Source organism: Aspergillus eucalypticola, assembly GCF_003184535.1.
Source record: "Aspergillus eucalypticola CBS 122712 chromosome Unknown BO83scaffold_14, whole genome shotgun sequence".
Taxonomy (NCBI): Eukaryota; Fungi; Ascomycota; class Eurotiomycetes; order Eurotiales; family Aspergillaceae; genus Aspergillus; species Aspergillus eucalypticola.
Window position 1 is genome coordinate 183,611 of NW_020290288.1, and position 18,320 is coordinate 201,930.

The 18,320-nt window shown below is 52.6% G+C and overlaps 3 protein-coding genes across 3 annotated transcripts; 1 reads left to right on the forward strand and 2 right to left on the reverse strand.

Moving 5' to 3' along the window:
• Positions 1–21: 21 nt before the first annotated feature.
• BO83DRAFT_408624 (uncharacterized protein) lies at positions 22–1,205 on the reverse strand (the record flags this gene model as incomplete). The annotated part of the gene is made up of 2 exons (XM_025534060.1): positions 465–1,205; positions 22–444 (listed from the first exon to the last, which is right to left on the reverse strand). Exons 1-2 carry the CDS (start codon positions 1,068–1,070, stop codon positions 22–24), a joined length of 1,029 nt encoding a protein of 342 aa, XP_025387504.1. The 5' UTR covers positions 1,071–1,205.
• Positions 1,206–1,554: 349 nt separating this feature from the next.
• Positions 1,555–3,066, forward strand: BO83DRAFT_378894 (PRCC domain-containing protein). Its single transcript, XM_025531374.1, has one exon. The coding sequence runs from the start codon at positions 1,628–1,630 to the stop codon at positions 2,948–2,950; it is 1,323 nt and encodes a 440-aa protein (XP_025387505.1). The 5' UTR covers positions 1,555–1,627; the 3' UTR covers positions 2,951–3,066.
• Positions 3,067–3,227: 161 nt separating this feature from the next.
• On the reverse strand, positions 3,228–18,101 carry BO83DRAFT_446265 (AAA family ATPase midasin; the record flags this gene model as incomplete). The annotated part of the gene is made up of 2 exons (XM_025536595.1): positions 3,228–10,100; positions 10,155–18,101. The coding sequence occupies 2 exons, from the start codon at positions 18,099–18,101 to the stop codon at positions 3,294–3,296; spliced, it is 14,754 nt and encodes a 4,917-aa protein (XP_025387506.1). The 3' UTR covers positions 3,228–3,293.
• Between the last annotated feature and the right edge of the window lie 219 nt (positions 18,102–18,320).

Below are 18,320 nucleotides of genomic sequence, written 5' to 3' on the forward strand. Positions count from 1 at the left end.
TAAACCTCAATAACCCATCGACTAGTTTCCTTTCTTCCTCTCCTCATTCCACATCTGATCCACAATCTGAAACACCTCCGTCACACTCTTCAACACCCGTTCATCAATCCCCAGCTTGCCATACCGATGCTGAATCTTATCCGGATGCCACCGCACCCTCTCCGTCTTCAACAGCCCCAGCAACCCACCACCCCCATCCCTATCCCTATCTTTATCCATATCCTCCTCATCAACCACCCTCGCACACTCCCTCATAAACTCCTCCACCTCCTTCCTCCCCACATCCCTCCTCTCCCCACTTTCAACCGGCCAAAACACCACCTCCTCAAACTTTCCCCCTTCACTTCCCACCCCATCCTCCCCACCCCTAACTACCCCATCCAACTCCCCCCAACAAGCACAATACCTCCCCCAAACCCCCCTCCACCCTCTCCTCCTCTTCCTCTCCCTCCCCCTCCTCAAACTCTCCTCCACAGCCCTCTCCCACTCCCCCTCTCCCTCTCCCTCCTCCTCTCCTTCTCTTTCACCTTCCTCCTCTCCTCCCTCATCCTCTCCTCCTCAGCAAGCATCCCCTCCCTCGTCCGCTCCCACATCTTCCGTCGCACATACGCCGCGTACTCCTCCTCGTCCATCATCTCCAGCTCGCCATTCGGGCCCTTAGGCACCTCCGGCACCGAGTATGTGTGGATCGGTTGGCCGTAGACGGACTCCCAGTATGCGGCGCCTTCGTCGTCGCCCAGCGCGTCGAAGAGGGATTCCCGGAAGGCGGTGCTGGGAGAGAAGCGCGATGTGGGCTGTGATGGGGAGGGAGGTGGTGAGGTGTTGTGTTTGCGGCGGTGCGGGGCGCGGTGTTTCCTGCGTTTTGGGGAGGGGGTGCGCTGGTGGTCTTTGTGGGAGGAGTGGGAGGAGTGGTGGTGGCGATGGCGCTTTCGGGAGGGGTCTTTGAAGCGGAATTTTGTGGGGCGAGGGTGTGCGGTGGTGGTCTCGTTGGTGGTGGTGGTAGTGTCTGGTGTAGGTGAGGTTGTGGTTTTGGTTGTGTCGGGGGGTTGTGCTGGTGGTGAGGTGGTCATTTTTGTGGTATGGGTGATGTGGGTTGGGAAATCAGGTTATTGTGAGGTTGATGTAGTGTTTGTTAGAGCATTGCGATGGGTGTAGCGGTTGTTTAAAGGTTGTCTGGAAAAGAAAGAGTGTATGGTAATTGAATGAGGATGTAGATGGTGGAGAGAAAGTGATTGATTGGAAGGCGCAACATTTCGACGGACCTGAGTAAGCCGATCTTATCTTATCTGATCTTGAACATTTCTATATTGTTGATGATGTCATTGCTCTTGACCATTCTTTCCTATTCATAGTACTGTTGTCATTTACTGAATAGTCACTAAAGAGACTAATGCCCCCCTAGTTTCTTCCACCGCTCTTACAAACCCCAAACCCCATCGAGGGTGGCGTCAACGCACTGCACCGAGCCCTGCATAGCTTACTAATCCCAAACATAACTCATCCGCAATCTCGCCCAACCCGAGAATATCACTTCGCCGCAGCTCCAAGCCTCACAACCCATCCACCTTCTTCCCTCCCAATCTCCCAACCACACATCACCACCAGACGCAAAATCTACCTACCCACTATGGCCCTCGTCGCCTACTCCGACTCCGAAGCCTCGGACTCAGAGCCCGAAACCACCGTCCCTCAACCCCCACAAGCCTCGAAGAAACCCATCACCAGTACCGCAACCACCACCACAACCACCAGCAACAGCAACAACAACAACAACAACAACAAACTCGTCGACCGCACCAACCCCCGCAAAATCCGCGTCGCATTACCAGACATCAAACCCGAACACAACGTCGACGAAGACAATGGCCCGCGCAAGAAACCCAAACTAGGCGGCAGCGGCGGTGCATTCTCCGGCTTCAATTCATTCCTACCTGCGCCGAAGAAAACCACAACTACTACCGCCAGCAACAGCGCGACAGAGAAAAAGGCGCCCGCGCGCAAGATATTCAGTCTAAAGACGGGCGCAGCGCCGGGGTTCGATCGCGAGGCGGACGCGGAGATGCGGAATGAGCGGGCGTTTGGAAACCTAGGTAATGGTAATAATAATGATGAAGATGAGACGATACCCAAGGCGGGAAGTATGAGGGATCAGGAATTGGATTTCGGGAATGAGGACAATAATGTGGGAGGAGAGCAGGTTGTACCGCAGATGAAGAAGCCAGAGGAGGTCAAGTTGAAGGGTAACCCGATGATGTTCAAGCCGTTGTCTGTGGGGAGGGCGTCGCAGCAGAAGAAGAGGAAGGCTGTTTCGGATCTCATGCCTGCTGCTGCGGCTGTACGGAGGAAGGAGGATGGGCCGACGGCAGCTTCGTCTACATCTACACCTACGCCTGCGGCTGCTGCTGCTGCTGCTGCACCACCACCACCAAAACCCAAAATCAGCCTCTTCTCCCTCTCCGCCGACGACAACAACTCTACACCCACCACCACATCAACAGCACCATCAGCAACAACCTACGAACCCCTAGTCTACACCCCCCTCGACTCCGCTCCCGCCGGACCCTCCCCCGCGCCTGAAGATACCACCACAGCACAGCAACCCACATATCAAACCACTACATCCGACAACACACTCAGCACCATCGCCGACGACCTCAACCTCTCGAAAGCCCAACGACGCCAACTCTTCGGCCGCAACGCACCCGAATCCGTGGCGGCCAGTTCCCGCGTCTTGCACTTCAACACCGACCAAGAGTACGTCACGAACCAGGAGCTGGCGCACACGGAGCTGGCGGCGCAGCAACATAACCCTGTTAGGGCGATTGCGCCGGGTAAGCATACGCTGCAGCAGTTGGTTAATGCGGCGAGTACGCAGCGTGAGGCGCTGGAGGAGAGCTTTGCTGCTGGGAGGAGGAATAAGAGGGAGGCGGGGGCGAAGTATGGGTGGTGATTACTTTCATAGGGTATTGGATGTGTGTATAGTGTTATGTAGTGTAGTGTAGTTATTGGTGGGGTGGGGGTTGCATGGATGGAGTTTATGATTGTTGTTTGAAATGTTAATGTGGAGTTTGTTGATGGTAGTACTGCTTTGGGTACTAGAATAGTAGTTGATAAAGTCAAATAATCCCATGAGATGGTGGAACTACCAATCACAACCGGGAAGATAAAGAAATATATGCAATAAATGAAATATTCTAGATACACTAAAGGCTGTATATACATCTAAACCTTAACAAGAACTACTTATAACATGCTAACTTTTTATCTAAACAAACGAACCAGAAATCAATAAATTAAGACGACACATCCACCACCTCAGCAAACCATTGCTTCAACGCCGTGGCCAAAACAGCCGGTAACTCCCTGACATCCCTAACAACAAGGTAATAAGGGAACGGGAAACCCTCTAGATATCTCTTCATCCTCAACTTCATCTCTCCACTACCATCATCCTCAAAGCTCGCCTGACTCAGATCCAGAATCGAGCTACCCTTAACAGCATCCACAATGATAAACACAATCATAATGCGCTCCTCCTGCGCCTGGCGCACCAGACGCTGGATAGTCTCATGGTCTTCACAGATACCATCGGAGATAATCAGCTCCAGCTGCCAGAGGTCCGCGTTTCCACTACCGGGGGACTGCTTCCAGCGGGCCTCGCGGAAGAGGGCGATGGAGTCGGCGATGAGCTTGCGCACGTTTGTGCCGGTCTGCTGGTAGCTGAAGTGCTGGAAGACTTGGGTGCCGGCCTCGGAGGAGAAGGGCTTGCCGAACTCGTGGGCGACGCGGACGTGGTCTTCGTTGCCGAAGCCGAGGACGCAGAGATCGCCGGCTTCGAGCATGCTGAGACTCTTGGCTACTAGGGCGAGGGTTTCGAAGGCGAGTTGGCCGCTGCCGCTTTCGAGCATGGACTTGCTGTCGTCGACGGCGAGCATAATTTGGTAGTTGCGCTTCGAGGGGATGGAGCGGCGCATCCAGATCTTGTCGCGCTTGTATTGGGAGGCGATGTAGGGGATGATGCGCTTGATGTTGAGACGCTTTCCGGTGCGGAAGTCGCCGCGGAGTTTGGTGGCCAGAGTAGGGGCGAGGATAAGGCGGAGTTGTTCGGTCAGGGAGAGGGAGAGATCGGTGGTGGCTGATTCGTAGTAGGACCAGAGACGTTGGGCCTCGTCGCGGGGGGTCAAGGGAGGGAGGTTGGAAGAGAGGTGGATGGCAGCGAGATGTGCGTCGACTTCATCGAGCTCCTCGTTTAGTTCTTGTTGGCCGGTAGCGTCGGTGGTCCGTTCCTGCGTGTGGGTGTTGCCAGGAATCATGGCACCGGCCATCTGTGACTCGGAGGGAAGACCCTGGTCCAGCTGCATCTCATCTTCGAGCTTGTTGTCTGGGAGCTGCTGTTGGTCGTCGTCTGTGACATCCGGCAGCACGTCGTTGCCTTCGGGTTTGACGTCCGACTCGACTCCCTTGTTCTGGTCCAGAGCCTTCGCCTGTTCTTCACTGGCTTGACCCAGAGCTTGGGTGTCTGCCACGTCGTCTTGATCGCGGAGATGTTCGAAGTCAGCGTCGGCCATGTCTGCGTCCTGGGGCATGGGCTCCTCAGTCTCGCCCTCTTCTTGTTTTGAGGACTCCATGATCTCCTTCTGGCGGCGGTGCCATTGTTCGAGAACGTCACCCAGTTTTTTGAAAGCCTGCAGTTGAGGGTCGTCTGGGTTTGCATCATTCGCACCACCCTCTTCTTGGTGCCTTTGGTTCTCGTCACCCTCTTGGGCTGCACCGGTCTGCTGCTCCTTCTGATCGGAAGGATCAGTTGAGCCGTTCTCCTGCTGTGCGTTACCAGACGCGCCCTTCTCTTGGTTCTGATCTTGATCAGCCCCAAGGCCACCATTGACCGCTTCACTAGGAGCCACTTCCTCTCCAGCCATCTCGTTCTCGTCGCGCTGAGCCAGGAAATCCTCTTTCTCCTCTTCAGCCTCCTCGCCGGCTTCTTCCGCCTCGTCATTGCCCTCGCCTTCATTGGTCTCGGCGGCCTCCTCGTCGGGCATGCCCTCCTCCGTCTGCTCGGGCTCTTGTTCCTCGGCGCCTTCTCCTTCCTCCATGGCCTCATCCTCGCCAACATCCTTGCCGTCCATTTGCTGCTCATTGTTCTCCTCAAGAGGGGGAAGATCGTCATCCATGCCGTCAAGGCCATCGTCACTCTCATTTTCTTCTTCACCCTTTTCTTCGCCGTCAAGTTGCATCTCGTCCGGAAGGTCCAGGGCCTCTTCTTCCTTTGCCTGAGGATCGGTCACATCCATATCCTCACGTCCAACGGCTTCGCCTTCATCATCAGGCTTATCTTCACCTTCCTCATCTTCTTCTTCCTCCTCGTTCTCGTCCACCTCACCCTGCTCGCCTTCCTGGGCCTTCTCCTTCTCCTTCTCCTGTTTCTTCTCCTCGGCCGCCGTCTGTTCGTCAGACTCGGCCTGACCCTTGCCTTCATTGGTCTCAGTCTCCTTCTGCTTGTCGTCGTGCTCACCGTCCCACATCTTTTCATCAACTGCCGTAGCATCGAGATCATCAACACTGCCGACTTCCTCGTCAATGTCGCCATCTTCCTCTTCGTCGCCGCTTTCATTGTCTTCCTCGTCGCCTTCTTTCCGCTCGCCTTCTTCGCCCTGCATTTCCTCATTGTCCATGTTCACTGCGTCTTCTGAGTTTTCGAGGTCCTCGGTGGACTCGCCCTTTTGCTCCTGAGCAAGCTCCGACAGATCCTCGTCATCTCCAACATCTTTGCTGATGTCTTCAGCACCCTCACCCTCTCCCAGACCAGTGCCGCTCTCGAGCTTGCCGGATTTGCTCTCCTCCGTAGATGCTTCTGCGGGACTACAGAAGCCTTCGGAAGCGATTTGAGTGAAGCACTTGGTGAGAATGTAGGACATTTTGCAGGTCTCTCGGTGTACAACCAAGTAGCGATCCACAACATCTTTGCTGATATGGAAGTACTTGTGCATGATAGGCAGCAAGCTCGTCACAAGTGCGACCGCAAATGGAATGCCAGAACCTGAGCCAGCCTGGATGTGCTGCAATTGATCAAGAACAGATTCAAGCGAGGATTTGATGCCAGAGATATGAAGGGCCTTCAAGGATTTGACGAAGAACTCGTCACTCCGCGCCAGAGAACCAGGATTGGCAAGCGAGGAAGGAATCTCCTTCAATTTCTGGAGGCTGACAAGGATTCTGTCAACAGCTGCAACGAGACCCGCATCGAATTTCTCAAGGGATACGGTGGTCTCATCAAGTTCACAGTCTGGAGACATCACGTTGACCTTCACCCAAGGGACTATTTGGCCAAGCACAAAGGTCAGGTCAGGACGTTCTTCAGCCCATCTTGTAAGGTTGCTGCTCAATTGCTCAAGGGATGCAGAAGCCTCCTGGACAGTGTCCCTGTACAACTGCGAGGAGACACCGTGTGGCAGCTGAGGAAGATTACCCAGAGAAGTCTTCAACCGATCGAATGTGCCCTTCCAAGTCTGCAGGCCATCTAAGATACTTCTCGAACCGATGCCAGAGAACTTGGCGTGCAGACCAATAACAGTGGCGGCAAGTCCAAGTACAGGCGTCAGCCATGCCACTGCCCTTGTTACCTCGACTCTCTCAATCGGGAACTGTGGGTGATCCTTGGAAATAGAAGAGCAACCAGAATTCCAGAGATTCGAAACCTTCAGAAGTGTCGACTGTAACGCTGTCAGATCGGTAAGCGCTGGTGAGATCGACGCTCTCTGCTTCCGGGCGAGGAACAACAAGTGTTCGATAGACCCCGAACTCCTGGAAACTTCAACATTGCTGAGATCTTCCGCATAGTTGTGTGCCGCCACACGAACGCGAGGAAGCAAGTCCAAGAACCTATGGTAGTACAAGTCGGAACTCTTAGCCAGCTGCGATAGCACAGAGTCAGCTTCCAAGGCTGGACTGGAGGCAAGGACCTGTGCAATAGATGCTTGGGTTTCGATCAAACTGGTACTCGCGCTACGCTTCACTCCCATATCCATGAGTCGCCGCAAGGTATCCGCGTAGAAACGGCGCTTCTGGACCTTGAGATGCTGGACATCCTCTGTATTCTCCTCAGTGAGAGTCTTCGGCGTCCGCGACTTGAACTCCTGGATACTCTCGATGACATACTTGACAAAGCCGTCCAGGTCTTCTGCGACGTCAAACTCGGCGGGAATCGAGGTATAAAGTTGCATCATGCTGCTAGCAGTCGCATCGGGGTTCTTGAATCGCGGGGGTCTATCGGTCCAGACTCCTTCCTTCTGGCACATTGCGAGTGCTTCGGGGAACACGCGTGAGGCTATGACAACATCATTTTGGGTAACTCCGCTGTCATCATTATTATCCGGCATGTCCTGTTCCACGATGGGTTGCGCCGATTGCCCCAGGGCTTCACGGTATTTGCGGACCAGCTTGAACAACTTGGTGTGTGAGCGGCGTGCGCTTTCTTTGAGTGCGACAATATTGGTATCTTTCCAGCTAGCCAACTGAATCTGCTCCTTGATATCCTTCTCGAGGGCTGCCCGCTTCTCCACCAGCTGCTTGTGCACAATAGGTTCGAATTGCTTGTAGCGCACAATGAAGTTGTCCAAAGCAGAGATAAGCTGTTTCAAAGCCGGCATATCCTTGACATAGAGCAAAAGCAGAGACTGGAAATTCTGGACAAGTTGAAGACGCTCACTGTACTGTCCCAGGGTCGTCGAGTTAAAGAACTGCTCCAACGTAGCAGTAATCTCTTGCACGTGTTCGCTCATCTCCATCTGGCCGGACTCTGCAATTTGCATGGGGGCCCGAATGATAGCCTCATAGGCAATGAACCACCATGAGCCTACATCCTGGATGCATTTTTCGTTCTCGATGTCCAGAAGCTTCGCCCACGTGGATAGCTCAAGTCGTCGCCAGCCGATGATCAATGCGGTGATCTCCTCATACACAGACGCAGCCGAATATTCTCTGCTCGCTACGAGCTGCCATTCATGAACAAGTGCATGAAGCTTTTCGACCTTGGTAATGAACTTGGCGACAGGCTCAGTGTGCTTGAATTGGAGAATCTCTCTGCAACACTGGATGACGTCCTCCAACACAGCATGGTCGGGCCAGGCCTTCTGAATCTGAGTGAAACGAGCCTTCGTTGACAAAGTCAAGGTCACCAGCTTCTTTGCTTCGGCTATGTTCGCATCCACATAGAAGTTATATTTGGCTGCCGGCTGATTCTGACCTGTGTTGATAGAGTCTTCCAGAAGCAAGAGGACACCTGAGAGCTGATCCTTAGGGTCCACATTCGGTACGCTGAGAGTGTCCTCTGACCACTTAGATCCCAGTAATAGGGAAGCTTGCTTGACGTAAGTTGACAAAGCTTCCTCACGATCTTCCGACTGGAACAATTTGGCATGCAATGATGCAAGCCTAATCGAGATAGCCTTCGGATCGTAGCGAGCCGGCCCTTGGCCTTCTTCCTCCTCTGCATCTTGATCATAGGTGGGGAACAGCTGACGTAGTTCATTTTCATCGACCTCCTCGCTATCTTCCCAGGAGCCCTTGTAGTGGTAGAACTCGGACTTGCTTGCCTCATCTTCTTGATCTTCGCGCAGCTTGGTTTTCCATAGGGCGTGGAACTGCTCAAAAAGGCGGCGTAGAGTATCACGCCCAGCCTGGGTCCGAATAACTCCCTGGTCCGCATTCTCAGCCAATCTCAACGAGGAAAGTTCATGGAACCATAGATCCGTGTTGACGGTCGAGCTGGCTGCCGACCTAAGCTCTGAATTAGGATGGATCATTCCTCCGAGGAATGGCGTAGTCTCCTTAACAGCATTCAGTATCTGAAGGTCACTTGATTCGCCAGATCGAGTCGAAGAGAGGTAGAGACCCATGTCCAGAATCTGAAGGAACCGGACAACAGGTGTCGTAATGTCATCGTAGGAGCGGTAGTTTGTACTGAGGCGGTGGCTGAGCTGGCGAACATTATCACGCAGCAAACCAAGCATCCTCTGCTTTTCACCCTGGTTTTCACTGGCCGAAACGATTTGCTCGGGGTGCCTTTCAAGCACCGACTTTACCAGGCTTGAAAACTCCCCATGGAGCAGATTAATCTCGGAGATCGGAGGTCTGCTGACAGAAGATGGAGGCGGTGCCGAACCAAGATCGTGCAATTCCTTTTGCAAAAGTTCAAACCGTATGTTCGAAGTCTGGCCAGAGAAGCCAACCTCGAAGGAAGTGATAGCTTCAGCCTTTGCCGTAAGCTCCGACGAGCGTTGCGTGTGTCGCTTCCTCTGCACAACCAAGCCCAATGAAGGATCAAAAGGCTTATCTGGGACAAAGAGGCGCAGGAAGATGACAGCCAGTTGAACGATTGCGGCTCCAGCGCTTTCTACCGGAGCTTCGCCAGCTTGTGCATCGGCTGCTAGCGAGGCAACCAGCCTGGGAAGGTCCTCTTTCACGAATCGCCTAAAATAGTGTTCTTTAGGCAGGTTCGCTGCCGCCCGAAGTTCTTGCACTGCCGGGCCAGCATATCGACCAGTCTCTTCGACTGCGCGAAGAATGCTAGTCAACGCCTCCAAAGACTGAGGCTCAAGGAACTCTCTGTGCACGAAGACAAGCTCCAGTGTGAGCCTTGCCAGGACCTGCCGCAGAACCTTGAACTGGTCCAAACCAATCTCTCGGGTTGTCAGAGTCAACGCCTGAGAAAGAGTCTTCTTCTCTACCTCCAATGCATTCATCTGGCCCAAGCTCGTAGAGCCAACGAAAGCCAATCTCTCCAGCAGCGATAGTGAGATTGTGCCGCTAATGGCCGATCCGAACACAGAGGGATTTTCGGATCCTGAGAACAAGGAAATCTTGTGAAGGAGGCTAGGTATGGGACTCTGGAAACTCGAACCATCCAAGGGCCGTGCAGCACGGCTGGCAAGTAAAGGCAGGATAGCTCGCACAACCTGGTCATCACCAGCTTGACCCTTGCATAGCGAAGCGATATCGTTGTACTGGCACAAAGTCTCAAAGCTAGTCGAGAAATAGGGGCGCAGTGTTGGATCGGCGTCTTGAACGCAAGCTGCCAATTCGGCGACCGTTTGCCGGAGGACCTGGTATCCATCAGTTTCAAGTGCAAATGAAACAGCAAAAGTGGAAGAACATACTTGTGTGGGATATCCTTCATCAGAACCGTTCCGGAGAATAGCTTCCTGGCCGGCAATGAGAGAGTTGCGCACTTGGCTCAACTGAGCTAAGTCCAGGTGAGTTTTCGTCGCAACCTGGGTAAATTCAGAGGCAACGCTCTCCAATTCGAGCAGCGACGTCAGTTGGCTTTGCGTCGAAGGGGTTACTGGTCTCCATGACTCCCAAAGCCGTTGCATACTTAGGCCTGTGGTCAACGCCCAATTCTCTTGGAACCGATCAAGGGCTTGGGAGAACGCGAAAGCAAGCTGCTTCAATGGCGCCCACGTGTCTACCAGCGAAGCGCACAATTCCTTGCCAATCTGTAGATAAATTTGGAATTCACCCTGGTCCAGGTCATGGGCAGCTGTCATTGCGAGTACATCTTTGATGAAGTCGATGATAGCTCGGAGAGCTCGCACCATTTCGGGGGCCTGAAGAACGTCATGGTCAAGGTTCTGTATGAAATCGTACATGGCTTGGCCGCAGTCAGATAGAAACGGGCCAACCGGCTGCGTTGTATCTTTCATCAAAGAGGGTATCCTTCCAGAAGCTAATGACCGCTGGAGGCGACTCATTTGACTTGGCTTGAGCTGTTTTCCTGATTCGTCGGCTTGCAGCAAGTCTTGTCGAAGGCGATGTAGGTCAAGCTTGTATTCTTGCAGGTAGGCTAGAATCATGAGCCACACCAAAGGCACATCTTGGTGCAGGATGGAAGCCAACGGTTCATTTACCAGAGGGTGAAGAGGCTGCAACCTTCCTTGAATAGCAAAAGAAGTACGGCCAAGCATGACTTCCTTCTTGGTGCTCTCGAAAGGTTTGCTTGACGAGTTATCATGTATAGCAGAAACATAGCGATCTAAGGCCAAAGAGAAGGGCTCTCTCGCGATGTCTGAGCCATATTGCGGCGTGAGCTTGAGTGCCCGCTGAAGATATGACAGGTCTGAGAATGAAAGATGGTCGAGGCACACTTCATGGAGGTTGTCGGTATTGCCCTCGCTAGGCAAGGACAAATCCATTTCCCAGACCGACCGAAGGCGATACAGAGAAGATTGGTGGGTGTATGCAGGCATCGACGTGGCGATAATATCGTTGCTATCCTGAGACAAGAAGCATATCTCAACACATCGGTTCCGCATGGCTCGAGACAGCTCACCATGGCGAGGGTCCATCGTCAGGAACAGTCTGAAATTAGGGTGAGGCCTGATTATGCGGGCATTTCCATCCTCAGTGCGTTGCTCATTCAGGATGAGAGCTCCGTTTGGTTCCGTAAGTGAGTTCAGCCTATCCAGAACCGATGGGTTGCAGAGATTGGCGTTGTCGAGAACAACCCACTGTCCATGTTGAACGGCTTGTGTTAATACTCCCTCGGTCCACTCAAATCCCACCTTCATGCTATCAGACTGCTTAGTGACTGTCAGCAAATGCTGAGCATGGTTGAAAAGCTTCTCCAGTGCATCATGGGGCCATGATTGGCAGAGAGTCTGCAGTGACGAGCATACAGCATCTAACTGGACATCTGGACTTTGTAGTTGCTCGTAAAGTGCCAGGAAAGCGGGAGCTGCAGCAGCCAGATCACTGCCTGCATAGGCAGAGATAACATGGCGTCTGAGGAAGACCGCTATTTGTTGCACAAGGGATGAAATTTCTCTCCTGTAGTCGATCTGCTCAAATCCACCAACCAAGTCCATCGTATCAGTATCCGCGCTCAATGCTAGCTCGACTAGACTAGCACCATTCAGGGCAGCAAGCTTCCTAATGAGGGTCGTCTTGCCACAGCCAGATGAGCCCACCAGGATACTAGGCCAAGACTGCTCTATGCACAACATGAGTGACTCTAGGACGGGGAGGTCTCCTGGAAGTATCCTCATTTGGGGGCTGGCTGTCTCCTGCAACAGCAAGTCTCGCTGCATGATCCCGAGTCCGACTTGTATGTATTCCGTTGTCAGGTTGTGGTAGTAGCTCTTGGCATGCGTCGAAGCGTCACTGAAAACCGTCTTGTACAACTTGGAGACCAACTGCCGATCTTCCTCGCTCCTGAACCGCTGAGAGATGATAACTTCCAGGAAACTCTGGGTAGGTATCTGCAAGCTGCCACGGTCTGCCAACTGGAGCCATCTTTGAATGTCTCGCAGGTTGACCTCCCAAGGACCGCCGATAGCGCCTAACCGTCGCTCCTGAATAGCTTTGTTGAGGAGAGACACGAACTCAACTAGTCCTTCGGTTTGATGAGCAGGACTACCCGGGAAAAGCTTGGCGCAAATCCTCTTCAAATCAGTATCTGTGAAGCTGTCGGCATAGACCACGGTAAATCGGTTGACAAAAGAAGCAGGAAGACCCTTTCTACCGCCACCTTGATGATGAGGGTTTTGCGCGGCGAAGAGAACAAAGTTGGGATGTCTCTTGAAAGTTTGGTCAAGCTCGGCAACATATACCATTTGACGGTGATCCAAGCAAGCATTAAGACCCTCAAGGACCGACTGCGAAGCCAAGTTCATCTCATCCAACAGGACCCAGTCACCGCGCTGCATTGCCTGTAGAAATGGCGCATCTCGCCAGGCAAATTGTCCGACGTCACCACCTTCGACAGGGACGTCTGAACCGAAAAGATCAGTGAGATCCGTCTGCTCTGAAAGGTTGATACGTGTAAGCGGCTTTCCAAGGGCTCTCGCAAGCGCTGTGACGAGCGTTGTTTTTCCAACACCTGGACTACCCTCAAGCAGGATAGGCTTGGGCAGCTGTAAGCCTCTAGCGATGCGCACAGAATTAGCGATCGTAGTGGGTGCGTCCATGATGAATTCGGGATCAGGCATTGAGTCACTGTTCATTGGCAGGCAGAATGGCCCAACACGCAGAGATGAGCCTTCAATATCGACGCTTGATCTCTGTCGATAGATCGCCGATGCATCGACATCAAAGATCTCGCGTAGTTTGTCAAGACATAATTGACGGTTGCCATCGAGGTTGTGCAACGCTGTTGCAAGCATAGCTGCAGGGTTCGCACCCAAAGTGTCTATAAAAACCATAGCTGCACCTTGGACGATGGAAAAGAGTGTGTCCGAGCTTTGGCACTTATTGACAAAGTCAACCCAAGCAAGAAGGTCACGCAGTGAGAGGGATGAAGTGGAGGAGTTTTGGAACACTCCCTTGAACCATTTTGCGAACTGTAGCATCCCCTTGGGTAATTGCTCTGTGCCCAAGTCCAGCTTCTTCTGTAGAATCGGTAGAATGTCCTCGTCTTCAGACAGTTGGGGCGCCCAGATCTCGGTCATTCGATTCCGAAGAGCTGCCGAGAGTTCGCGCTTTCCATAGTCACCACCAGGATTCATCGTAGATAGAAACTGGAACCCTTCGTCGGCAACAACCATAGAATCTACCGGGCCCTTTTCTGCAAGCAATATCGAACGATGGGGCTCGAGAACACTGTTCAACCTTTCCAAGACAGAATCGTCTGCCAGAGAGATTTCATCTAGCAGGAAGAATTGGCCAGTCTTCATTGCAGTTATCAAACTTCCATCGGACCACTCGAATAGAGCATTCGAACGAGCCATGTTTCTCTCAATGCGCGAGACCAATTCGGCATCAGAGGATTGCAGTTGGTCTGCGTTCAAAGCACCGAAGGCTTGCTTCAGTTCCTCGAGAGAGCCTGAATGCGCGTTCTCCGGGAAAAGGCTTTGCAAATCACTGAGCAATTGGCTCTCAATTGCTGCCCTGTTTCTTACGGGTCGTTGAGCTCCTATTAGGTCTCCCGTCTCAAGATTAACGTGGGCATTGACAATCAATAGTTCTTTCTTGTAAATCTCTGCAACTGCCTGGCAAAGCTGGGTCTTTCCGCATCCAGTTTCACCAACAAGCAGAGTGGGCTCATTGTTCTCAATCGCAGTGGCAACGAGTACGAAAAGCCTCCTCATTGCCTTCGTCCACACAACGCCAGGGGCCAACTGAGCAAGATGGGGGGCACGCTTTTCCATCTCAGAGGAACTGTAAATAACGTCCTCATCGATCTTGACCCTCATCACTTCTTCAATTACGCCCTTCACAGCAGCTCTTTCTTGCGGATTTCGGACCCGCTCCGCGAGGAGCATGAAACCATTGATCGCCAATTGCTCCCGATCATCTGCTCGGCGCAGCGCCCATCGGAAAAGATCACGCAGGGTAGCAAAACTATTCTTTTGTTCAAATAGCCTGTTTGCCTGGCGTAACAAGGACAGCTTCCGGTACACAGAGACGATTCTAGTGCAGAAAGAGGGGGCAATCTGAGACCGCTCTTTCAGAATGTATTCCAACTCGCTCTCCGGTATGTCATCGAAGTGCAACTCCAAGAATCGGTTCCGGAAGGCACGCGACAAAACCTTGCGACCACCGTAGAGGCCGGCAGGATTTTGGGTCGCAAAGAGCATGAAGTTGGGATGAGGGTGCACTACTTCCTGCGTCTCGGGGATGAAAAGTTCGCGGTTGTCATCGAGAAGCCGGTTCATTGCCTCAAGTACGTCAGAAGGGGCCAGGTTCAGTTCATCCAAAACAATCCAGTATCCGTTTCTGAGCGCCTCGACAAGGACACCTTCTTGATAACGAAGTGTCCCGTCATCACTGGAGACATATGTTCCCAGATATTCTTGAAGATCGGTATGCTCATGGTTATTGATACGAACAAACTTGTTCCCTGATACCTTGGCAAGATATTCGATCATACTCGTCTTTCCTGCAGAGGTCGGGCCTTGGAGCAAAACAGGGAATCGCCGGGTGGAGCTAGCTCTCACCAAGTTCTTCAAATTTTTTTCGATGAAAGGCGTAATGATATAGTGAGGCTGCTCTTCGGGGGTAAGGTGACCACGGCGCATCCAATAATGCTTGAATTGAACATAGTCATTGCCGTCAGTTGGTGGTCGTGGCGTCTGATTCAGAAGACCTCTGGCATTCTTGACATTGCTGAATAAATGTCTCTCAAGAAGTGGTGCTAGCAACTTCTCCGAATCTTGGCTGAGCACAGTCAGGAAGCTCATAGAAAAGCCTTCATATATTGCTCGACGCAGCCCATAGACGTGAGCATGATCAGCAACATAAATTAGAGCCCGGACGAGCGTTCTAATACTGAAATGGGGGCGCTGTCCAGCACCATCAGTGAGTTTGTTTTCGGTGCTGAGCTTCTTAGTCTCCATGTAAAGTTGAGCAAGATCGGGGACGGCTCTGGAATCCGTCATAGCCAGGTCACCAAGGTATTTGTGAATCAAAGCCAGGAGATCATCCAAATCACTGTCCGGCGACTGGACATAGAATTCAGTGAACCGAGACCGGAGACCAGGGGGCAGGTCCTTCTTCCCTGCGTCTGTTGCAGGGTTCATCGCGCCAAAGATGCGGAATTCAGGATGTCCAAAGACTCGTTCCACATCACCAGCCTCAGAAAGTAGTACAGATGGAGATCCTTCACTCCCATGGTGCAGAAGACTGGCAATATTCTCGAGCGTATCAGGCGATGCCAGGTTAACTTCATCAAGAAGAACCCACTCCCCGTTCCGCAGGGCCCGAACAATTTTACCTTGCACAAAAGCAAATGCGAACTTGGCATCTCCCTGTGACACTTGAGACTCGAAATCATTCAACTGTGCCGAAAACCTTTCCCATCTCTGCCGCAAGAACTGATACTTTGGTGAATCCAGTTTTCTCTTCTTCGTCGGTTGCTCCTCGGCACCCGGGGTACCGCCGCTCGATTTGAAGACGCCGTCAGCCAAGCGAACGGCTTCATGCCACAAGTTGACTAGGCGTATCCAGTTTCCTGAAGCAACACTTTTCCCAACCGACTGAAGGAACTTTTGGTTCTTTTTGGCAGAAAACGTCAACTCAAACAAGGACACGAACTCGTCATGCATGGGCACAGCCATAGTCCGGATATTCACAGGCTTGAAACCTCCCAGAAGATCAGAGCTTTCACTCTGTTGTGACAAGTTCACAACTGTCAGCTTCTGACGCATCAAGGTAGCTAGCTGCTGAATTACAGTCGTTTTACCAATACCAGTTTCTCCAACAAGGAGGACAGGTTCTGCCATCTGGATAGCAGCCGCGACCTGTTCCATTAGACCTAAAGCAGCCCTTGTGGAGGCAAACCGAGACGAAGCAGCAGCAGCCTTTGATGCCGAACCTCCCGGAACCTTGATCTTGCGACAAACTTCCCTTCCAAGGATTATGCTGTTTCCCTGGTCTGAATACGTCGGCGTGCGTTCGTGCAGACAAAAACGTGCCCGTTGCGGTGAAATCTGTAGAGCCTCGGAAACAACCAAAGCAAGGGTGTCTGCTGTATTCTTCTCGGGAATATATTTCAAGAAGACATCGACAAAATCCAGGAAGATCTCGTCCTCGGCACCCTCCGGCGTCGCTTCGTAACCAGTCTTAGCACCAAGGCGTTGCAGCCGCCTGTGCATCCGGCTGCAAAGCTTGACAAGATCACGGAGACCTGGTGTGCGTCCTTGGGAGCTTTTGATTGCAAGACTGCCATGGAAGGAAGCACAAAGCCTTTGGTAGACATCCATGATTGTCCGAACCCGGGACTCCAGCAGAGGGAACTTCTGCGTGATTACCTCACGAACTTCGTCGATGGTTAGAGAATCGATTTGTACTCTCTGCCACAGCCTGCTGCCCAGGATGTTGGTGCTTGGGGCAATTTCTTCGCCGGCAATGTTGTAAGACGATTTCATGGTCGCAATGATCTTGAAACCTTCGGCGCACTTGATCCTTTCCCTTCTACTAGCGATGGTCAACTCTCCTCTTTCTATGATTGGCAGGATAAGTCCGATGACTTCAGAAGGGGCACGGTCCAGATCCTCGATCAAGATCCAGCGGCCCTCTCTTGCAGCCTTGGTGAGGACACCAGGCTGCCACGCGAACGATCCCGTGGCAGGTGATGTAGAATACATTCCGAGAAGACTCTTCGCATCAGTCTGCTCGTTCAAGTGTAGTGTAACCATCGATTCAGACTGACCCATTGTCGCTGCAACATCGTTAATCAATGTGGTCTTTCCGGAGTTGGGCAAGCCGGTCAGGAGTAAAGGCTCAGGAGCGATTAAGGCTGCCGCGATCCTCCGCAAGTTACCCACAGCTGTAGGCGTTCTCACAATTGAGGACGGCGGAGGTGATGTGCCCTGCTGGCGGGGTATGAGCACACCACAGACCTCAGCGGTTCGAGTGGTGAAGTAGTCTCTCAAGGCCTCGATTTGTGACAGGCTCTCCGAAGCAGACCTGGAAGATCTTGCAAGTTGGACTTGCTTCTCCAGGACATTCCACCGGCGTTCCTCCCACAATCCGAGGCAGCGGTAGTCGATGGTGATACCTTCCCATTCCCCCTCAATAATGTTGTCTGCAAACTTTGCCCTAATTATATCCTCCGTCGCAGCATCGGCTGCCCTCATGTACATAGCAAAGCATCGAATCGCCAGATAACTCACGGACGGGTCTCCGTGTCGGAACAGGGTCTGGAGTTGTGATGGCGATACGGCCTTCGAGAAGGTCTCTGTGTCGTAGGAAAGAAGTCGGAAAATCGCAATCAATAGGGCTCGGAGGGTGGCATCATTCATTTGAGAAAGCGTTAGCTCATCGGACGTAGCCAAAGCCGACAGAGGTCCAGCCCGAGACATGGCATATTGGCTTGCAAAGGAACGCAGATATGGCGCGAGCGGAAGTATGCGCGAAAATGCGGATAGAACATCGGTTTGATCGACCTGGGACTCCGACAGAAGCCAACGGGCTGCAAGGTCCACGAAGATCGGTTCGTACAGGCAAAAGAAGCTTTCCGTGCATCTTTGCCTCAACGCGCCCACCGCAAGCGCATTCAGGTACTGAGTCCCCGATGCGGTGCGAATGAGTTCCGCAATCTCATTCGGGAGCTGTTTAAACAGCTGGGACTCATTAAGAGTCCCCTCGTAGGAGGGTCTAGCATTCATGCTGAGCCCTGCCGCCAAAGGAACTCTGGATGATGAGAGGGGAAAGAAGAAGAGGCACGCCAATTGCTTGCACTTTTTTTTTCTTTTGGAGAACCGTTTTCTGCCGCCGCAATGAGCGGCACCGCCCCACAGCGCGAGTCTTCACCGCCCTAGCCCGGCCGCGGAGGTTCAACTAATTGTGGCACCAGTTGCCGGTCGGGAACGCAATCAATCGCGGAG